At 39.1% G+C, this 23,503-nt stretch overlaps 1 protein-coding gene across 10 annotated transcripts in view; it reads left to right on the top strand.

Moving 5' to 3' along the window:
* The first annotated feature begins 6,537 nt into the window (after window positions 1–6,537).
* Window positions 6,538–23,503, top strand: part of SHC3 (SHC adaptor protein 3) — a 60,536-nt gene continuing 43,570 nt past the window's right edge. The window contains exons 1-5 of one of the 10 annotated variants that reach the window (XM_027670981.1): window positions 7,400–7,731; window positions 8,192–8,381; window positions 8,666–8,748; window positions 9,373–9,527; window positions 9,665–9,826. In XM_027670981.1, the coding sequence (XP_027526782.1) occupies window positions 9,677–9,826 (150 nt within the window). In that variant the 5' untranslated portion in view covers window positions 7,400–7,731; window positions 8,192–8,381; window positions 8,666–8,748; window positions 9,373–9,527; window positions 9,665–9,676. Of the gene's footprint in view, window positions 6,553–7,399; window positions 7,732–8,191; window positions 8,382–8,665; window positions 8,749–8,951; window positions 9,827–23,503 lie in introns of those variants that run through there. The other 9 variants (XM_027670979.1, XM_027670984.1, XM_027670985.1 and 6 more) reach the window with 9 other exon arrangements.

Below are 23,503 nucleotides of genomic sequence, written 5' to 3'. Positions count from 1 at the left end.
TCTGATCAGGCATATGTTAGTCCAGTGCTGTGCAAAAGCAGGCAAAGTATTTGCCCACTGTTAGGTGCGAAGTTGTGTTTCTATGGGTAAAGTTTCTTGCATTTGGGTAGAGAAGCATCTTTAGTAGCACAAAGCACTGCTGTGACCGTGTCTTGGTAGTCTAGACAGATAAAGTGCTGTTGGTCAAATTAAAGTGTTAGTTTAAGGATAATTGCAGTTCATGGTGGTCAGTAAAAACTGTTAGACAAGACAGTTAACAGGTTGCTTCAGTGGCACGTGATAATTTCATAACAGTATGGATCCTTGCTCTTTCATAACCTAGTCAAAGTGAATAATAACAGCAAACAATCAATATGTGTACAATGCTAACATTGAGTGTAATGACAGTGTTCTGTTAGTTTCTCAGATGTGCTTGTTCAACTACCTGGGATAACAGCACTACTGTTGCCACTGGATAGTAAGGCTGATTGTTTTCAGTGCACCTGGTAGGATTTTTCCTTCTGCTTTGCTTGTTGCTCTAACAGACCGTCTCAGGCCACATGGTGGCTTCAACATCTCTGTTTCCTTTCTCCCTTCTGGAACTGTGAGCTGGTGTCAGTGTCTCTGCCGGTGGCATCTCTCCTCCACCTTTTCATCCTGGCACCAGTGCTTCATTGTAACCCAGTCCACGGTCAGCACTGGGCAGTTCTGGAGTTGGGCTGTTGATGCATGCATTTCTCAACAAACCCTCATAGCTGATCCTTTTCTCCCGTTCTGAGATAGCTCCTCTGACCTGCGTACCCATAAATTACCTGCGCTTAGCCAGTGGGCTTCAGTTTCTTCTTGTCTGTTCAAGCACTTGCCAAGTTTTTGCTCCAGCCTCTCTGCTGGACATCTTCGCTTTGTTGTTACTGAAATCCCTGGGTCATGTGCCTGAAGTCCTGTGGAGAACTGCTGACCCTCAGAATAACAACAGTTTTCATGCTTTCTAAACGTTAATCGTACTGAAGCTTCTCAGGGGCTTGCCCTGCTTGAGCAAACAAAACACATTGCCTGAGGGTACCTAGAGAAAATTCACTGTATGCTTTTGCTACAGGAAATATACAAGTTGACCTGTATGACAGTAGAGCAGTAAACACACCTTTGTCTCGATTTCTCTGCCACTCTAAACATTTTTTAGTCTTGGAGTGCCTTTCAGAGTTAAGGATGCTTGCCTTCCTTCTGCTCTGCTTCAGTTCATGGAGCTTAAAACAGTTTCTCAGTCTTCTCATCTGCAGCCATTTTACTTCTTGCCTTTCCTCACGTTACTAGCAGCGTACTTTGTACACTGCAGTCCGGTTAAGTGAACATTTAAGCAGCTATTTAAATCCTGCCACCCAGCCCTGCCTCATTATCACGTCCTTCACGCATTTGCAATCCTGCTTTCCATACCTGGTGTTGCATCTAGGGTGACTCAAATGCAAGGAAGACAAGCAACCTAGCCGAGATAGGAATGCATCCTGAACAGGTGCATGCCTGTGTGCAGCCTGCACAACTGCACATACACACTTGTCTGCAGATGCCTCTTCCATTTGACTGTGGCAAGCAGTGAACCATCACTTCTGGTCAGATAACAAGCAGCATTACTGCAAACGGGTGCAGTGACTCATACCAGCTATATGTACAAATAATACAGAAGTAGTCCTCGTTCTCAGTTCACTGGGAATGAGTGCTGTGAGGGCTGTTGTGGATAACCCTCCACAGGTGCTCTTACACACTACTGCAGATTGGTTAGGATTACTTCCGTCCTAAAGCTAATCTACAGTGGGTTTGCATTAACTCCTTATTTGCCAAGAAAACCTGTGTGGTTTGGCAGCACAGGTTAATGGGTTGTGTTTCAGTGTGAAGCTGATGCAAGTGGGTATTAGGCACACTTCCTGACCTATGCAACTCCTTTCCTCTTTCTCTTCATTGGAGTCTAAATCTGATCTGGTTGAAAACAAACAAACAAACAAACAAACAAATAAACAACAAAAAGCCCCCAACAATTTTTCCTGTGTTATTCTTCATCCAGATGCCACAGCATGCATCTTATGGCAACATGGCAAAGGTGATGCAGTCAGTGACAGGAGGGAGAGAGCAGTCTGAACAGCTCTGCTGCTGCCACCAAATCTCTACACACATAAAGCCAGAATTTTGGTCTGATGTGCAACATGAGACAAAGATGGTAATTCATACTCCCTGTTGTTTTTTGGTTCTTATAATTTCGATGATAACCTGTTAATTAGGGGAGGGGGAACTAATGGATTTGGGAAAGTCTGGGGTTTTTAATGGACTCCTGCCTACTCAGACAAAGTATAGTTTGCCCTGCCTGATGCCAAAAGGTACAACAAAGTGCACTGCACATCTTTTCACATTATCCTTTTCATTTGTGCTCTTCTTGCCAGAATTTAGCTATCTTAATAAACAGTAGGTGCTGGAGTATAAATGTGATCGTAAAGCACATATTTGTACCTATACTTTATAAATAACAAATAATTTTTTCATAGATTTATAAAGGAAAATATAAATGAAGCAATTTACTTTTTCATAAAAATAAACATGCTTTGTGAATGGCAGCCAACCTAAGAAATCTTGTACAAAAAGTCAGACACAACTAAGATTCCCAGACTTACGTTGGGATTTGGAAATTGGCAACGGAATTTGACTCCTGTTGAAATCAGTAGGAAACTCATGAAGTCAGAGCTCATACAGAGGGTTTTTTTAAAGCGACTTTGCAAAACATTCCTAGGAAAAGAAGATATGAACAGAATAAAAATAAAGTACTCGAAAAAAGCTTTTAAAAAACTCAGCAGAACAAAAATAGACACCTTATTACAAAGTAGAAAAGAAGACTACTGAATTATTAAATGCATTTCATGAATGAGAACCAAAAAGATGCTGGGTTAACAAATAAGTAAATGACTGGCTTCCAATCTAAGGAAGACAGCAAAGAAGATCTTGCATAATTTGTCACTGAACTAGGTTGTTATTTACTTTCTCGTCCGAATCTCTGGTTTTTCTGATTGTTTAAAGTAGAAACACCTGGAGGCACTTTGACATTAACGCACACATACCCAGAAGCAGCATCATTTCCATCAGTATGAAGGTATCATAGGACCAGAGAGAATGTTATGGGCCTCTAATTACATCATTTACAATGAAGTACAGTTTGTTGAGCATGTCACAGTTTGTGGACACAGAAGAAAACATGATTGGAATGTATTTCTTTGGGAAGCAGAGTACCTCTCTAGGGTGATGCTCCAGCTGGAGTGTGGCCCCTGGTGCAGAGGGTGCCAGCTTGGGACAGGGAGAAAGAGGAAAAATCACGGAAACACAGAATTGTTTAGTTTGGAAAAGGCTTTTTGGTTACAAAGGATGTCTGTAGCAGGTGTAGGCAGCCAAACAGACATGGCTGAGCTTTTGGTTGTGCGTTTGGATTGTGTATTTTTCAGAAAATACATCCCTTTTACACTGCTGCTACTTCTCTTTCTCACTTCAGGGACTGGCTTAGAGAAACAAATAATTTACTGTAAAATTTTAGGGGTTTGCAAGAGTTGGTTTAGTGTCAGTTTGCAGATTTTAATGCACTTCCCTGCATGATCCTGCCTTGCAAAAGCTTACTGTCATGTTCAGATTCGGGTATTATCTCAGATCCATCTTTTCTCTGAACTTTTATAGTGTGTTGACTTTTAACAGTAGGCCCCCAGGAACCACTAATGGAGCAGAAGGAGTTACAAGTTTCATTTTCTTCCAAATGTTTCATGTCATATTTCATTGGATGAATGTGTCTTACGACAAAATTGTTTCAGTGTTCTCAGCTAGCAGAAGAAAAACCTCCTCCTTGTTTAGGGTCAGCTTCTGGCTCAAAACATGAGCATCAGCACAGAAACATGTTGGTGTATTTCAGACCTTAAATTTTGCGTTCTACCGGTGTAATTTGAGTTTGAAGTAGCTCATTAACGATTAATGATCGCTGATTTTGAACAGTAATACTTCCAGTAACGTGGTTTTCCAGAGAAATAACTTGCAAAGCCGCAGATAATGCTCCCATTTCCTGGCACAGCCCACTCTTAGCAATAATGTTGCCACGGAAACAGCAAAACTCTGAGCCCGTGAAAGAGAAGGGAGATGGGGGCAGTTTACAGCACATTTTTTTAATTGAAATAAATTAACTGGAATTTGTTAAAATAGTTTTTTTTTCTGGCTTATTTGATTTTTCCCCCCTTTGTATGCATTTGTGTGTTTGTTTGTTTGTTTGTTTTCTGCTGGGGGAGGACCATAACCTTTGCCCGCAGGCCTTTGGGGGTTTTTGTTGGTGGTTGTTTGGTTTTCTTGCCTAGGACAGTAAGCTGAGGCCTGACTCGAACACCCAGTATGGAAAAAAAGTGGTGTGAGCCCAGTCCACTCTTTTATTCCTGCAAAATATTTTGAGGCAGAGGTAGATAGTCATGGCGCTGATGGGAAGTTCAGTGCCTCTCATTATTTCTGTCAGCTACATGATAAGCCTTGAAATCACAGTAGGATGTAACTGAGCTCTGTGTGCAGGTAAATCAGAGAAAGAGAGGAATACAGAATATGATATATTAAGTATGTACAAACAGAAGAGATCAAATTCTTTAGAAATATTTTTTTCTTAAGAAGGTTGTATCATGCTTCTTTTCAGCTTGCCTTGATGTCATCTTGCTCCTCTGTTACCTACATCATCTGAGGTTGTCTCACATAAAGCAAGCTGGATTGGGCTGATTAATAAATTCGTGGGTAAGAGATTTCTGGTATATGTCTATCTTGCAAAGAAAGCTGGTATTTTTCCTTCTGAATTTACTAATCAAGAGAAGAATGTCCCCACAGGATATTAGAAATTTTTGTCCTGTTGAAACATTATATTTTTTTTTTTAAGGAATTGACCATTTGTTAGTATTAAAGATTCTGCAAGGACATTTACTAAAGCCCAAGGATAAACACTTGTGTCCATGTGAGGAATAGCATCTTATTTGCTGATGGCTTAATGTTACATCATAGTAACAGTAATTGTTTAGGACTTGTTGTAAAGATGGATGTCAACTATGATGGCCTTATTGCTGCTTTTTGTATAGTATTAAAACTCTTAGCAACATCTGTGTTCGTGTTTCTGGACAGATTCACTGTTTCTTTTAACTTAGCTAACCCAAATTCACTTTGGATTTTTTGTTTTTCCCCCCCAAAGACACTGTCTTTCACATTTTTCTTAAATCAAGTTTAGTCCATAAGCAGTTTTACTGCCACCAGGCAGAAACCCTGGAAATGCAAATGGTCTTTCAGCAGAACTTCAACAGTTTCTAGCACTTATTCGGATAGAGTACATGTTTGACCACAGTGTGTTACTGGAACGGGGTATTTTTGCCAAATCTGATGTTGTGAATAATATTTCTCTAAATACGGGTCACTGAAAGTCACCTTTTTTTGCATTCAAGAGAATTTCTTACTACAGTTAGAGGAACATAGTGGTTGTACTGCCTGTGTTTCCTCTTTATGGTGATCACACCATCTTACCCGGTTTAGCTTGTATATTGACAATGTTTGCAACTGCAGCAATTTAAAACCTTTTAAACCTCAACAAAATGTAGTTTCTCCCTCTAATTTTGTCCCCAGCATCTGGTTTTTCCCTACCCTTTGCTGTTAATACAAATTACTTTCTTCTGAAATACAGGCTGCAGAGGTAGTGAAGATACAGAAGGGAAAAGGTGTTAGCTACAGATATGACCATGAGTGCTGCTTGGAGGAAAAAGAGGAGGAACAGTAACATGAAACAAGGACGGCACCAGGATGAGAGGAGCATCCATGAGAAAACAGAAATGAAAAAGAAAACCAACAGAAGTTGGAAAAGAAGTCCGAGATGCCAAAATTACCACTGCTTCATAAGAAATGCTGTACTTTGTCAGAGGCAGTGTGCACCACCCCCGCTGAGTATGTATTTCTAGGATTATATATTACTTTGCATTTATTAACATCGAATTTCCACCTGCCGTTTTATTACTGGGTCAACGATGAAGTCATTGTCCCACGGCCATTTGTTAATCATGGTGGTTCATAGCCCTGCAAAAAAGGAAAGAAAAAGGCTAATTTTCAACTTGGATCCACTTTACGAGCTGCCTTAACATAGGTTGCAAATGGAGATAAGGAAGAAATGGTGATTTGAATGTCTTGCTGTCTATGATATTAGCAGCAACAAGCCTGTTGAAGGCAGGTGTGGTATAATCAGTGTACAAGCTACGGGCATGGTGTTGGAAATGCCAAAGACATTATAAATTCTTTGGCAATAGCTAGAATGAGCTAGATCCTAATTTTAATTGGAGTTTATGCCTATTACACGGTCTCCTTATTTCATTCATTATTTCCCGGAATTGGATTTGAACCTGCTGCCTACGTAGGGCAAAATTATGCACTGTTTCTAATCCCAGGAACTGTAAAAGGCAGGGTTTTAAAATGTTCTGTTCTCCCAGTTTAGGGTTGGATTTGTAAAGGAGACAGTTCCCCAATCAGACACTGAAATAAGCACTGGATTTCAAGCACTGGGTAATGCAGTGGCTTCTAGTCCTCTGCAGTGTCTAATATCAGGTTTCCAGAAGAGCTCTGCATCCTACGGATATGTTGGTAGCATTTCTGTGTCCAGTGAAACAGTGCCAGAAAACAGACCTCTTGCTGGTGCTCTGGGAAGCTTTTGTCTTCTAGCTTTCCCTCTGCCCTCCCCCCCCCCTTCAGTGGACCGATGATCATACCATCTTTAAATATTTACTGTGCTAACAGGGTAAAAAAGGGGTAAATAAGTCCATGCAATTTTTTTTTTTCAGGCAGGTTTTTGGCTTTGTTTCGTGGCTGGGTCTTTTATGGTTTTTTTGTTTGTTCGTCCGGTTGGGGGTTTTGTTTGTGTGGGGTTTTTTTCGTCGTTGTTTTCGTTTGTTTGTTTGTTTGGGGCTATTTCTCACCGGAGGTCTGCGAAGGCAGACCTGCAAAAACCGGTGAATCTGCGGGCGCACGCGGGGAGCAATCAAACATCAAACGAAATGTGCACATTCATGTTCCTGTCCTGGATGTAAATGAATTGGCTGAATGAACACAGTCGGGGAGAAAACCCAGACCCGACTCCGCGGTTTTCCTCACCTGCCGCCCCCGTGGACACCCCGGGCATTTCTCCGGCGGACACCCCGTCTTCCACGGGGGGCTTCGCGACCCGCTCCCGTCGGCTCGGACGCCGGCTTCATTTTCTTGGCGTTGCCGCAAAAAAAAAAAGGGTGCCGCCTGTGCTCGAAATGGGATCTTCCACTATTTAGCAAGGCTTTGCTGAATGAGTCATCAGCGCCGGCTGGTATTGGCTGGGCTGGTGAGCACCCAAGGGATTGCCTGGCAGAGGCTGCGAGGCCTCGCTTCATTCACAGAAATGTGGGGATGCTAGCCAGCCCTTTCATTCACACGCTCAGAATCTCATTCACATTTTGCAGTCTCGCTAGCCGCCTCTAATGAAGACAGTCGTTCGGGAGCAGTAGGGTTTTCTGGGCAGTAGAGACACGTAAAAATAGGCTGTGGTGTGTATACTTGCTGTTGCTGTGCTAGGAGGATGAAGAGAGGAATGCATGCTGTGAGGATGCTGTAGCAGGTTTGCAGTGTGGTGATGAAAGGCTGTTCTGCAGATCAGTAGAAACCTGCTTTTTACATTGACTAAGACATTGCCATTATTCATCACTGCTGGGATAAGAGGTGTTGATTTAATTGAATATGTCATGAATATACTAATTAAATACCTGTATTTGAGCTGGCTGTTTCACTGTATTTGCACTTTGTATACTGCAGCCTTTAGTAATGGGAGGAGGAAGGAATTCCATAGGATTTTTTCCTTTAAGTTGTGCTGCAGTTAGTCATGTATTTAAGAAATAGCTTTGCACTATGCAACTTCTCTGGTCTGAATTTGTTTATAATGCAGTGTGTTGTCCTACATCCAAAAGATGTTTTGCAAAGCAGATTGATTTATAGGAAAAAGCCATATGGCTTGTGATGGGCATTGTGTGTCACAATGCTGTACATATTTTGTCTTTTTAAAAAAAAAAAAAAAAGTGGGAAACATTAAATACCTGTTTTCTGCATGTTTTGCTACTTCTCAGATCAAGTGTTTTTGACTAACATGCTAAATAAAGACCATTTTTTTTGTTTTTCACTGCAGGATGTCAGTTTGCTGCTATCTGGACTTTTTAATATTATTTCAGGTTTTTGAGTTTTTCAGAATCAAACCAAACATTCCAGTGAATTGAAGACCTTCATGTCTTTCTTCAGAGTGAATATCAGTGGTGAAAGAAAAAACATCTGTTAAGCCTGTTGTCAGACATCAGAAAAATGCTTTTCTTCACACATAGGTACTTATGTAATTCCTGAATTAAAATAGAATGTTCTTGTGGAGTAACGGGGAGAAGGATTTCTTTGTCAAAATTGGGATATAACAGTTTCTGTGAGGGACAGCACTGACAAAAAGGCACTGTTAGACTGCCTTTGTGGGAGAATATGTCTATATTCCTTAGTTCTGTCATCTGTTCTGAAAACCTTTAAGGTGCCTGTGTTTTGTTGCAGGCACAGGAGAGAGGGGATATATGTATGTAAATATTATCCAAGTATTTGCTATCTAATTGTGATTTCTTTATAGATTCACAAATGTGTGAGGTGGAAGAATTTTAACAGAAGAATAAAGTGTGATGTTTCATAAAGGCTATTAATTCAGTTTTGAAGGTAATTGCTTTTGGTACTAAAAGGGTGGTGGGAGGGGATAAGAATTAAAGGTTGAAAGGAAATATCTGTTTGAGAAGATAGGAAAAGGAAATTTGAGAATTGATTGGTAGCTAGTGTGCTGTAAGTGGGTGGATGTGGTTTTTTTTTTCCTTCTCTCTCTCTTTTTTTTTTTTTTTTTTTTTTTTTGGCTACAGGAAGTGATTTGCAGTGTTCACAGCCTTTTGTTGAAAAGGGTCCTTCTCATTTGTGTGAGTCATGCTTTTGCTGTGAGCGAGTTGGCAGCTCTAAGCAGGACTGGGATCTCAGTCACAGAAAACTGTTACTTCACCCAACCTTAACAGGGAACCAAAAGAAATTGCTTAAAAATATACTTTTTTTTTTTTGCTTGCTTTTCCTTATACTCTTTGATTTTTTTTTTTTACCCCAAAATCTTGTTATCCGTCCGTGTCGTTATGAATCGCCTGTTATACTAGTGCAGGCATCTCCTGCCTTGGCATCAGATTTGCCAGAACATATGCAGGAGAGCAGATAGAAGGGCATGCTTCAACGTACCAAGTACAACCGCTTCAGGAATGATTCTGTGACATCAGTTGATGATCTTATTCACAATTTGTCCATGAACAGCAAGGTCTCAGCGGTTGCCACGACTTCAGCCTCACCTTCGTACCTGGTCTCACCGGAGGTTCTCCGCAAGGACCACGAAGATGGACCCACCACCCTGTGTAGCCTCATCCATAAAGTGTCCCACTTGAAACTCTCTAGCACAGGCAGCCTTTTGGGTATCAAAAACCTCTCCTCTGCAGTAAAGGAGCTTGCTGTCTCCAAGTTGCAGGGAAGCTCGAGTGCTTCTAGTTCAGCAGCAGGGGCTTCAGACAACACATGTAACCTTGTCTCTGCCACTTCGTGTTCTCAGCAGGACGCGAGCAAGATGAGTATGGGGAAAAAGGCACGGTCAGAGGAAATGCACCTGGGAGGTGAAGATTGGAATCAAAGTAGCAGCTTTGTCAGTAAACCCTCTCGAGGATGGCTGCACTCGAGTGAGAAGATCCTGGGACCTGGTGTGACGTACATTGTGAAGGTTGGTCTGTTTTCTTCCATTCTCTGTTTTAATCAATGGAAAATTCTCTGCTGGTTTTGCAGACAGGCTAGTCAGGCTGAAAGGATCTCTATTTGTATATTGCTTTTTTGGTGCATAATACATGGAATGTAAATGCAGGAAGGCAGGGTTGGGAAGCTGTGTTAATTTGTTTCATTAAAGCAAACCTGCATATAATGTTCTACAGCTGTGTGAAAATACTGTTCCTAAGCTAAAAGCTGATTTTGTTACTTTTTGGTTTGGGGTTTTTTTCCTCCTTCTGAATTTAGGGTTTTAGTGTTATCTAGCATACTGTATATATCTTGGATACGTAGCCTTTCAATATGTCTGGTGCAATGTACAGGAGGAAAGAAGGAGCCCTTGATGTGAGAAAAACTGTTAATCGTGCATGATTTTTCAGTTTGAAAATACCTCTCAGGGCAGGTGTGTTTCTAAACTGAAATGATATTTGAAATCTTAGAGAAGTAAGGCAGAGAGCACAATTCTTATTGTGTTCCACAAATAGAAATACTGTAGGGGGTAGAGGAGGAAAATGCAGCTTGTTTTACATAATGAGGATTCAGCCACCTTAAATGTTATTGCTCTTTTCAATTCATTGATACAGCATGTCAAGAGCAGAGGTTCTTAGGTTTGCAGGGTGATATTTCCATATGCTTTGAAAGTATTTTGAAACCACCTGTTAAATTAGAGCCTTCAAGAGAAGGGTATGTGCAGCGTTTTTTGTAGTTAGGTAAGATTCTGGTCACACCTTTCACCATAAAAGTTTCAGTGCAGAAAGTACAAAAATAACATTATTTTCCAGGATTTGTTCTTCAGTTGCCATGTTTTATTTGCAAAGTGGCTTTTGTATTGGATGTTAAACTGTTTTGTAACAGACCACCAATATTCCAGGTCTATTTTTAATCTCATCTTATTTTTGGTATGAGAGTCACAGTGTGACTTTATTTCAGGATGCTCTAAAACTGAGTGACACCCTCGTTACTTAACTCTCACTGCTTCTTCTCCAGTCTCGTTATCAAAAGCAGAGTGCACATTTAACTGTTGAAGGACTAGGAAGCAGATTTCATTTCTTTCCGTTAGTGGTGAGGGAAGATTTTGCAAGTGGTGGTAGGCTGAGGAAGTTGACCCATTCAGAGCACTACTGAAATTGTGCTGTCTTTTATACTACTCTGAAATTTACTGGAGCTACAAAGGAGTCAGTGCTACCTTTCAAGACACAAACTGCTGCTCTGTTACTCTTCAAGTGTCTCGATAAAAATAACCCACTGGTGCTGGATATAGTGGTGCTGAGACTCTGATGTTCCTTTGCACAGAAATACTCTGGTTAACAGAAAGTCATTTAGCATTTTCACCTTAGCTCGGGGGACTCAACCATTTGACTTTTAATTTTGCTTAGGATAAGTGAGAATTCACTGCTGCTGTTCGTTTTACCTGAATTGAAAAGAGAATTGAAGTTATATAGAAATGGACTAACATTTAAAGTTAATAATTAACCCATATCTAACACAGATAGCATAACTGATATTTTAATCAGTTCAGTTGGTGTCAAGTACCTGAAAGTGTATTTATACACATCGTGTATATCAGAATTTTCAAAATAAATCATTAGTACCATACAACTTTCTTTTAGGTGTGTGTTAATGTCATTAAAATGTATGGAACCTAGATTATTGTTCCTATTAAAAAAATTGGGTGATAACTTTGGCTTCATGCTCTCTGGCATGGGAGTCACAGAGCAGTGGTCTCAATGTAAAAACAAAAGTTGAAAATAAATACCAAAGTAAGTGGTTAATGAGTAAATGAAAATAAACTGATCCTGTTTAGTTCCTAATTTGCTCGTTTATTAAGTGTCTCAAAATTTTCCTCAGCAACTGCAGCATTCACACAGATAAGAATAGAAGTGCAGTTCCCAAATCCTCAAACACTGTTTGTTACCGAAGCTTTTATCCATTCAGGCCATCAAATCAATACACAGATAATGTCCACTGAAGGGAAACATTCCTTGGATACCTCATGGCTATATTGACTGTCTGGTGGACTCGTACCATGTTCAATTAGTACCACATGCCTTGCAGAAAATTCCATATGCCATTTGCTAAATGAGACAAAAATTCGATTTTTTTTTCTTTTCACCAGCAAAACTTTTGTAGTTTTTGTGTGTAAATGTGCACCAGGTTACTATTTTCTCATTAACCCATGTTCAAAACATGAGATCAGTCATGGGACAGGGCTAATTGTAACTACTGGGCAGTTTGATAACTCACACTAGAGTCTTCTGAAGAGACACAAAATTCCTCTGTACAATGTATGCCAAATCTGAGACTTCACTGCTGTCCCCACATTTTCACATATTACTCCTCTTTAAAATAGGCAGCGTATAATGCTTAAAAAATGGGTGTAGGATTATGGTAAACAGCAGGTGTATTCTGATTTTCATGGTCTGCTGTGATGGAATTATTTTCAGCCAGAAAAATGCTGGCACTTTCTGTATTTTTTTTTTCTCCCAGTGGATTGCATGTTGCATTTTTATATATTATTTTAATATAAAAATTTTCACAACCTCCCCCACAATTTACTAATGAATTAGACAATGACCATATGTCCCCATATTAGGGGACATAAAGTCGTGAGTTACTGATGTTTTACTTAATGCTACTGCTGAACAGTTTAACAAATTATGAATTAATGACAAAAAAAAAAAGAAATAATTTGCTATTGGGATGGAAGTCATTGAAGAGTTTTCCCCACAGAGGGAGTGATTACTATGGGGAGAGATTGTAAGTGTTCCTGTTGTCAGAAAAACGAATACATAGAATAAAAAAAAGTGTAAAACTGAGTAATGTAAGGATGGTTAAAGATTTCAATGTAACCTTTCTTTCCAGTGATAAATATCTACTGATGAGTTTAATTGGGTAATGTAACAGACATTTAGAGTTTTGTTACATTTAATTAAGAGCACAGTCAAGAGTCAAGAGGCAAATGATGTCTGTCTTTAGGTAACTCGTGATTGGATTTTGTAACAGGTGTCAAAGAGTTTAAAATGCTCTTTCTCAGCAGCTCAAAACTAAATAAGCCAAAAAATACTGTAGCATAATTTTATATACCTATGTGAAGTATATCTGAAAAAGCTAATGAGCCATAAAACCAGATAGAAATATAGTGTCTGGGAGAAGGAAGAACTACTTCATCCAAAAGAATCATCACAAGCCGGGCAAATATTTCAGTGAAAAGCACATTAAATTATTAATATTATAGCAAAGTGTTTAAAGAGTATAATCCTAACTGCAATTATTTCTTTAATATTTTTACGCTTTCATTCCTTGGGAGGGAGTAACAGCATGTATATCTGACATGGAAAATAGACATCATTGTGGTGCTGTTCAAACACATCACCACGTCAAGGCTTCAGTTCTGCAAACATTCCTGCAGGACACTGTTTACGGGGAGCATTCCCTTTGAAATTAATTGAGGCTACCTCTGCTCGCTGAAAGTTGTGTGTGAGCTTGAGGATGGACTGAATTGCTGTGTCTCCTTAGTGGCTAACCCAGACTTTGAAGCTCAGCCTTAAATGGAGCTGACACAGTGGAAACTGCAACACATGTGGCCTTCCCCTAGAAGACTTGGGGGCTCTTTGGAAGAATGTTTCTTTTTTTTTTAATTTCTGTTCTAACCAGCATTAGTTTGCTGCTTAAGAAAAAACAGAAAAACCACACCACACCAAAATTAACATAACAGCAAGACTTTTTTAGTTTCTCTTTTTGGTTGATGTTGAATTTATCTTCATTTTAGAAAAAAATTTGTGCACTTTTTTTTTTTTTTGGTCAAATTCAATTTCTGCTTCTGTCAGTCAAATTGCAGTAGTGTTCATGGTTAGTCACTGTTAGCTTGACACGGCCTGAGTAAAAACATACTCAGTAGGATTATGTGCATGTGTTTCTAATAATAAAGAGCACAGTCCCAGAGCATCCTGTTTGTAATGAGGTTTAAGAAGTGTGTTGTGTGTTTCAGTCATGTGGTGATAATAGGATAGAATACTGACTTTGATAGTTCAGAGTCTGCTATCCTCAACACAGGTACCCAAACAGTGTCAGTAAAGACTAATGAAACTGGCTAACCATTGTGGATTTTAAAGCTGCATGAATGCAGATTAGGGGAGAGAGAAGGAAGTGACAAAGAGAGCATTGGTTTTAGTAATTAAGCCCTCCCATTGTGCCATATTCCTGTGAGATCAGTTAGTATCCTTTGCATTTTCTTTCACTGTTGTTTGAACTATGAAAGAATGATATTGATGCCTGTTGCTCTCTCGAAAACTGTTCTTTTGATCTTCATGGATCTGAAATACTGTGGGTCTGTTTTACAGCCCACTGATTTGAAAAGACCATTTCTCACAGAAATTAGATCAGTTCCTACCGGCAGAAATCGTACTGTAGAGTCTTTAATTATAATATTATTCTAATTACATGAATCAAGTACTATTACTGTACATTTGCACACCTTTCATAGAAAATAAAGCATGTATTGATTTCAGAGTTGAAGAATTCAACTGTCAATGTGAATGTCTGTTCTTCAGTACATTTGGAGTGTTTGCAAATTGCCTTGGAAGCTTAGACATAATTTCCACGCCTAGGGTTATTTTGTGAGTGACACGCTCTGGACAGTGTTATTAATGTTGATTTGAATAGCTGAAGTGAGAAATATTTTTGTTTAAAGCAAAAATTATACACTCCTGCTGGTTATTTATCCTGCTGGTTATATATATATCCTGCAGTTTTAAAATCTCCAGATGAATTTACCTGGTCAGTTTTGAAGGTAAAAACTGCGTGCAGCCAGAATTTCTTCTCTGTTTTTCCTTGGAAATCGGGTGGTTGGTTTCTTTATTTGCCATCCAACGTTTGCAGTAAGAATATCACGAGCCCCACGTAAATATCTGCCACTACAAACATAAGGAAAACAGATGAACCAAGATCCTTGGGGTTTGTGTGCTGCTGGAGACAAGATACTCCTTTGTCCCAGGGACAGGGTGCTTCTTTCTCTCCTAGCCAAAGAGAAATCTTGTCTCCACCAACACAGTAGCTATACTTGTGCTACAGCCTGGCTTTGTTTTGTAGAATAAAGTTCAGGTGAATGCACAAAGTATCAATATTAAATTTTCTTGTTGTTTACAATGAAAAAACCCCCTCAGATCTGCCCTGGTATAGTGTCAGAGGAAACCAGTGTTTCCAGCTACTGGCACTCTTTCAAGTTGATTTACTCCCCTAAGCAATGAAATAAATTTCTTAGAGCAGGAGGGATTCACTATTGCTTCTCTGCAATTCTACATAGTCATGTAATATTAATTTCATTTGATTCTATATGTTTAGAACAAAAAGTGATGCAGCTCTACCTCCAGGCAGGTCTGAGGCAGAGCCTGTCCAATAATGATGGGACTCGATGCCATCATATTTCCAGTTATCCCTTGTTTTCTGGGAGGGATTGGGTGCAATTCAATCATCCAGAATGTTTGTTTAATAAGTTAGATATTCCCCTGGGCTTTTCAAATAAATTTTCATAGGGCCAGGAAAGATTTCGGTCTCAAAAGAGTGAATCAGACAATCCGAGTCACAGCTAAAAGTTTAAAGGCTAAAAAAAAAAGGCCTTTGAAATTAGGCAGGAATGGCAACCAAACCCATAAAAGATAAAAATAAACAGGGTATGGGATGACACAAAGAAAAGAGTACAAGGTAGACAGAAAAAGCAGGGGTGCCGGGTTTAACTGCAGAACTCTTGGGATGAAGACCAGAGGTACCTGTGGCATTCAGATAGAAAAGGACTCCTTCTGCCTCCCTGCATGTTTTGGATTTTCAGTTTTGACAGTGACAGGTCCTTCCGACATCACACCTCCAGATGCACAGATTAAAAAGCATAACTGCATAGTGTGTGTGTCAGACACTTAACAGAGGTTTGCATCTGGCGTAGTGGAAAAGCACCTGTTAGATCCTCCATTTTCTGGGTCTGTGCTTTAATAACACTCCTTATCAAGCAGTTCTACTTAATGACTGAGGCAGCATAAATTTTTTAGTAATTGGATATATTTTCAGTGTTCATATTTAACAGTTTCAAATGTCTAATTATGATTTTCAACCATTGAAACATAGTGTTTTGGCTGCAGAAGCTTTTTGTGTGTTAAAGGAGTTCTGATGCAGAACATAAGCTGCTCTAACTAATCTGCATGATGGTTTAAAGGGAAATATATCTTAGTGGATATTCAAGGTAGCAGCAAAACAGTCTGGAAAGTTCACTGAATTAAAGTATGCAGCTGTGAAAATGAACCAATTCATTTGTGATACTGCAGTGCATACTTTAAGTGGTTCACACTGCAATAATTGCATTCATCCATTATTATATATTTTTGAAATTAACTTTAAAAAGTGTAGAACTAAAGGTTCTGGGTTTTTTTCCCCCCAAGTGTAGTGTTTTTTAAAGAAAATTTTTGGCCCATACAAAGAGTTGAGTGATAGAGCAGAATGTGTTTACATTTAAAATGATGGAATAAATCATTGTCCAACTTTTGATACTTGCATTTCTGAGGTTTTGCATGCAAAAGCATTTGTCTGTGAGATAAGAACATAAGAAACACTGTTCACACAAAACTACGATACGGGGTTTTTTTTCTGAAATCTTGTGAAAGCCCAGTTCATTTAGCATCTGTACAGCAAAAATATTTTTGACCATGATGCTGGCAATCTTGTTTCATCCACCTACAGGTATGAAATAAGAAGAAGGTATTTTCTTTGAAGGTGTTTTGTTTTCAACCCCATTTGAGATGGAGATTAGAAAATTGTCAGAAGCAAAATTTGTTTCTCTTGTTACATCTTCCCCCTTGCTAGCAAGAAATAAGACCTTAGAGTTAACTTAAGAAATTGCTTTTCAAGATAAGATAAAATATGTTCTTCTCTTCCTAGCTGAAGCCTTCACCTTTTTTTTTAAGGGGTTCTGAATCCTTACTGTGTGATTTGTTTGTGAGATGCTGCCAGAATGCTTTCACAGAGGACAAATTTAAAACAACTGTAGATACCAAATAGAATGGATTCTTCTTTTCTTACAGAGGTTTATGGGATATACTTTTATTTAACTATTTTATTACTGGTAAGATGCCCCAAATTCTCATATTGTGTGGAGATTTCTACAGTCAACAGAGGGAAACTATAAGCTGAAATACAGTGAAAATATTGCACCTTGTTGCACAACTTTTTTTTCAGGTATCTCTTATCCTCAGCAATTGATAATATTTAGTCACATAAAATCTTCATCATACTTCAGAGGTGTGTTAACAGACATGGAAAGTAATGTTCAGTATTGCTTAGTGTTGTTTTTCCTTCTGTCCTGATGTCAGTGGCACCCGAGTATATTTTGTAAACACTACGCTCTGTCAGTGCCTCATCATCAGCAAGATTTGGAGGCATTCAACTTGTGTTATTCTCCAAGGCCTTTATGTTTATATGAATCCTTGGCTACTGAAGAAGCACTTTGCAGGTTTTCTGATCTTTGTGGGAGAAAAAGGAATAACCTGTTTCCAGCTTTTTCAGAGTGTTGGCGAATCTTGATAACTTTTTTTATATATATATATAGTATGTCAGTTTATTAATAGATATATACAGCTGCCCATTGAAACTTTAAAATAGTTATAAATATTTATGTACTGCATTTCAGAAATCATAAAAAATAGCAGACTTTTTTAGAGCCAAGGAATTTGGGCAAACATTTTAAATACCAGTGGCACTGTATATTTGTGTATGCTTCCAGTCAATAGATAGGATTTCAAGGCCTGTGTGGAACAATATATACATGCACATGTATAATACACATAAAAGTAGATATAAGTAAATCATTTTCTTTTTTTGTCCTGTTAAGGTGCGTTTATTCTTCATCACTTGAGCAACTCAATGCAGGAAAGGAGTGTAACATAGAAAAATATGTTTGCCTTCCTTTATTTAGAAGCTGATTTTTCTACTGCTAGTGGGTTAGACTTGGGATGAATTTAATTAGATGAAAAAGTTTCACAGACTTTCAGTTTGAATTAATCAGTGCTAGGCACTTTGTTCTATGGTTGATCCCAGAATTTCTGTGGAATTCAGCCTCACTTTACTTATGACTGAAAACCTTTATGAAAATCCTAAGGAAAATCACTGTAAAAGGATTTACGTGGTTAAAGCTAGATGTCTAGCAAATACACAGAAACTCACATTCATGCAGTGAAAATTTCAAAATGTGAGCTCTATTTTTATCATTTTGTACTCCAGATGCTAAAGAAACACTTTGTGTTTGGAGCAGCCTCCTGTGAAAATATTCTATGACTCTACTATGGTAGTTAAATCAAGAGCTTATGAAGGCTATTTCCTTTACCAGAAAGTTTTACAGCATAATTTTAGTGGCATCCCTGTTATTGAAAACACAAGCATCCAGTTCAAAGAGTAAAATGGAAGTTGCCAAAATAGCATTGAACGATACTAAAAATGTGTTAATTAATGAATCTAAGTGCATGAGTCAGGGAATTAATTTCTGGGAGGCACTGGTCTCATGCACAAAATACCTGTGTTTGCCTTCTAAATCCCTTTATTATTGCAGTTGTGCACTCCTGAGCCTTGTGTTCAAACAGGATAAGTCAATTCATTGAAAGTGTTGGCTATCATTCGCCAGTTCAGAATTGTTATTCTGCTTATATTGAGACATATAATCTATTTTTATGCTACAGAAAGCAGTAATTGCACAAGAGGAAACAGCAAGGAGCTAGGTCTTGGCCAAAGTTGGCAGTATTCTTGGGAAAACTGTGTTCTCTCGTCCACTGTTGTAGAAACAAACCACCTGTTTCCAAGAGGAGTGCAACTGACAGTCACATGCATCATCATTTGTACTAGTTTAGAAGCTGTGTTGGTTTACTTGTCTCATGGAGCATTTTGTGATGATAAATTTACAGCTGAATGGTTGAGGCTTATTTGCAGTGGAGCTCCAAAGAAGATTTTCCCTTCCATTTGCATTCAATCAATCCTTACTTAAGAGTTTTCTGTCTGCATTGGAACACGCGTTCTTTAATGAGAAAAAAACCTTGGGGGGAAATATTGATTCACTATAAAGCTCTATACATGTTTACTTACTGGCACAAAAATTACCAACTGCAGAAGTATGGAAGTACAGAAGAGAGAGAGCCTTTCTGTTTCTCGTGGCAGCATATGTTTATGACACATTTTTGGTGCTGGAATGTGGCAACGTCTAAATATAGGGCCTTTTTCCTCATTCACAACTGCCAGAGTTTCTGTCGTGCAGGATGGCTGCTCCCCCAGCCAGGTGTGCCATTCTGCAGATGGCAGGAAGGCACAGGGCAGAGGTACAGAGTGGGTGCTCTGGCACGTGCTGGTGGAGCACAGTGCCCTCAGAGACCTGCCCATGTGCCTGAAGAGATGTCTCACCCCAAGTGGGGGGGGAGCAGCAGGAGAATGGGAGAATAACACTCACGTTAGGTAAGATCTCAGCATCATGTTATGTGAAAGCTAAGCAGAGAATTTAAAGGCGAGTTTATTTATATCCCAAACTACCAGAGAAACTGAAATCTCTAGCAGCTGACTTGGAGCTCTGTGACTACTGCTTAGACAAATTTATTTTTCTCTGAATATCCAGTCTTGGTTCTGCCCACAGCTTTTTCTAATATTATAACTCACTCCACATTAGAAATGCCACTGAACAAATTTTTCCATTCCATTCTTTTTTTCTCGAAGCATCTAGGTGCACTGCCACAAATCTGAATGGTTGTGTGCACGCAGGACCTTCTTCCAACCACGCTGCCGTCTGCTCAGTTGGTGGCAGCCAGCAATTTCAAAGGCTGCCTCTTCTGCATTATCAGCAACACCTGAAGGGAGAGGGTGTCCCTGTGATACCAGAGTCTGGGTGAGATGTTTGCCATGATTGTGGCAGGACAGTGGCTCCCCACCTGCCAGGAAAGGGTTTCCCCGAGGTTTGACAGTTACTGTCTTAGCAACGGGCGGCTCTTAAGGTAGGAAAAAAAAAAAGGAAGGACTCATAAAACAAACAAACAAACAAACAAACATACAGAATAAACAAGGAAAAAAGTTTGTTGCACACTAACCTTCAGGAAATACTGACTTTTTGGTGATACAGAGAAGTATCTCCCTACAGTGCTATGTTTTGTTGAAGTTTTACTTCTTAAGTCGTTTGGCCTAGCTAACCACTGAGTTCAGAAAGACTTTCCAAACTCCCAGATCTCTGTCCCAGCTGGATAGCTGAGCCACATGCTTGGGTCAATGACAAGCATCATATGTATAAAGGCCCTTTATGTATACTGTTTTTCAGTGCCTCTCTATTTAAAAGATTTCAAGTGCTAATTCAATCAAATCATATAAGTCAAATACACGTAACTACACTATGATCTCCTTGTGAAGTAAAGAATCAGATGTATGTTTTGATAAGCTATCTTCTCTTTTTGTGCTCATTTCTTGCTGATTAGCTGAGTTAAGTAACTTTGTGGTGCGTGTCTCAGTCAAATTAGTAAGCTATTCAAGGTAATAAATGTTCAACTAAAACACAATTAAAAAAATTAGGAAGCATTGTGGCACTTATTATTTTTCTTTAACTTAATTTATTTTATTAAAGAGAACATCTTCTGATTACAGTTCCTTGTTAGTGTTTGTTTCGGGGATTTTTTTTGTTTGATTTGGTTTGGGGGTTTGGGGTTTTTTTTGTCTGTTTGGGGGTTTTTGTCTTCTTTTGTTGTGGTGGGTGGTTTTTTTCCCACTTCATTGGTTTAGAAAGTGGATATTGTGAATTCAGTTAAGCTGGGAATTTCATCTAATATAATGATAGCAAATATTATGATATGAGATTTACTGTTTCATATAAATTTGCTAAAGAGAAAAATTAATTTTGTAAGATATTTTTCAACCTTGTAGTCTCTGACTGTGGCTTGGGCTATTTTTTTGTGTTGGTTTTGTGTTTTTTTTCCTTCTCTTTTCTTTTTCATGCATCAGTATGGTTATTAAAAGGCCTGACTGGGTCCACAGTTATATGTGGACAAACTTACTATCTTGAAATCAAGTCCTGGGCTGTTACTATTTTTGTATCATGACCTGTTTGTTAGGGTGCATTTGGATTTGAATCTTAATATGTTTTAAGTAAATAGCAAACTTGAAAGTAATATTTAAGTATTGTAGAACCTTGTGGAACACTTAGTGCATATTTCACAAGCCCTGTTGGCTGTTAATGATGATCCCTGAAATTAGAAGGAACTGTCATTTTGATGCATAAATAAATGCATGTTGCAGTAGAAGCAATGGAATCTGATTTTTAAATAAAAGCTCTTATTTTTAAATAAGGCAGTCTTCAACTGTAATTAACTACCACCAATCAATTCATACTAACTACTCATTTACTTTCATGGATTAATTTAATTCTGGACTAGCTCTTTGTCTAATGAGAATAAAATGCAAAAAAATAAACCCCACAAAACCGAACAAACAAATTCCCCCACTCTCCTGCCCCCCCCCAAAAAAAAAGGGAATAAAAAAGGGAATAAAAAAGGGAATCCTAAAAATGTAGGCATATGACTTGAGGTACACATGAGGAACAGATGTGGCAAGTAAGAAGATGCTCATTTTTGCACATGCCGAGTAAAAGGGCAGCCTAATCCCATGGGTGAGAACATTGCAGAGAATTGACCAGATTATGATAAGATACCTTATTTCTACTTCCAAAACTTAGGTCTCCATACATCACTCGGAATCAGAATTTACTTTTGAGCCCCCAGGCTGTTTTCTGCAGCTGTGCAATGTAAGAGCACATTTTGGATACATCAGTATATGAGGGCACTGGCTAATTTTTGGCTGGCAGTGCAAGTGCGTGTCTGTTTGCTGATGTAACCATGTTATGTCTTACATAACTTCTGCAAGGCAGGTACAAGCTGCAGGGTGGTGAACCACTCAGACCTGATGATGGGTCATCTGCTTACATGATTAGAACCAACCAGCCTCAATTTACGAAGAATACGCACGCAGTTTTGATGAGCTAATGATATTCTGGTGGTTCAAATTCAGAGATTAGGAGTCCTTATTTTATTTGAGAGTAAGTGATGGGTAGATCTTCGTGCTACCCATGTACAGGGCAGACAGCCCTCTGCTACATTTGCACACAGCATTCAAGCACTCAAGAATTTGTGGCCCCTAGGTTGGACTGCTGCAGTGCTGTGCAGGGCTGCACCCTCCCAGAATCACAGAATAGCTCTGGTTATGTTTTTATGAAAGTATTTCTCACTGTCTTTACTGCTAGCTTCTGGGTCCAACAACAGAGGGGATTTTTCCAGTTACTTGGTGTCTTGGAGAGCTTGTTAGGAGACACTGAACAAGGTTGTTCATATTCACGGAGCAAAAGGCAGCTCTGACAGTGACTACCCGCTTTTGCTTCCCCTCTTGTCTCCGAGCACACAAATGCACTCAGCTCTCGTGTGTTGAACTGTCTTTTCCTGACAAATGTTGGGAGAACTCAATACTCTCTCTTGCACAGGCTTCAGTAAAAGATTTTAGCTGCTGAACAAGAATTTTCTGTCTGAGTCATAGTGAAGACAAGTACTTTAGGGAGTACAGAGGAAATCCTCACAAACCAGAAATCCAGGCCTTCTCTTACACCAACCTGGCAAAACTGTAGCTAGTAAGGATGCTGGAACCTCATGCAGTGAGAGGTGTGTGGTCCCAGGTGTATGTGGCACTCTGCTCTTAGATTTGCATCTGCTTTCGTGCAAGGTACTGTTTTGGCATGCGAAGTACTAATTATGAATCTGAAACCTCTGAATGGGAAGCTGCTCATTCATACGAAAGACCTTTTCCTGGGGACATAGTGCCTTTCAATGAGGGTGCACAAGCTGGAAGCTCATTCAGACATCAGAGAGTTGACAGAAGGCAGAATGTTATCTGAGAGAGCTTGGAACTGGTAGTCCCAAAATCCTCCTACTTCAAGGTGGGCTGCATCTCGGTATATTTGATTCCTGAGCAATGAGAGGGAGGATGATAACGGGATCTCATAAATTTCACAGCATACAGCAGCTGATTGGTTAGAATATACATTAAGTGCTGGGCGAAGAGGAGCTTTTTTTAGAAGTAGACTGTTTTATAACTATATTTTAAATGTTTCATGGAATGCCTAAAGCAAAAGATAGCGTTTCTTTTTAATCAGGGTATTTATTTGTTGAAATAAATGAATAATTTATTTACTTGCTATCTTGGTTGTATGTCTTCTTTCTGTGGATCCTTGTCAGGATGTACTTCAAATGGATATTTTTAGACAGCAGTGTTGGTCTTGGGGAATAATTGAAGCATAGCAGTAGGTGAGTTATATGTCCCTGTAGTTGGCCTTTGGACCTTTTGAATGTCAATTTTTATAGTAATTTCGTTACTTGAAAACATGCCGTGGTGATTAAGTGTTCACATCTTTTACCCCAGAAAATCAGTTACCATCTTTGCATTGATCAGTCAGGAATACTGCAAGCCTTACTATGTTGTGTTCAGCTGTCTCCATGATACACATAAAACAAGTACAGGGTAATTTTTCCATCTGACCTTCCTTCAGTCTGATCTTGTCTCTACTGTTGTTAATGCAGATCAGGTAGTATAAGTCAAAGGAGTC

Source organism: Neopelma chrysocephalum, unplaced genomic scaffold (genome assembly GCF_003984885.1).
Source record: "Neopelma chrysocephalum unplaced genomic scaffold, ASM398488v2 Primary Assembly neopelma1_97017, whole genome shotgun sequence".
Taxonomy (NCBI): domain Eukaryota; kingdom Metazoa; phylum Chordata; class Aves; order Passeriformes; family Pipridae; genus Neopelma; species Neopelma chrysocephalum.
This window is presented reverse-complemented; position numbering and strand designations above follow the sequence as displayed.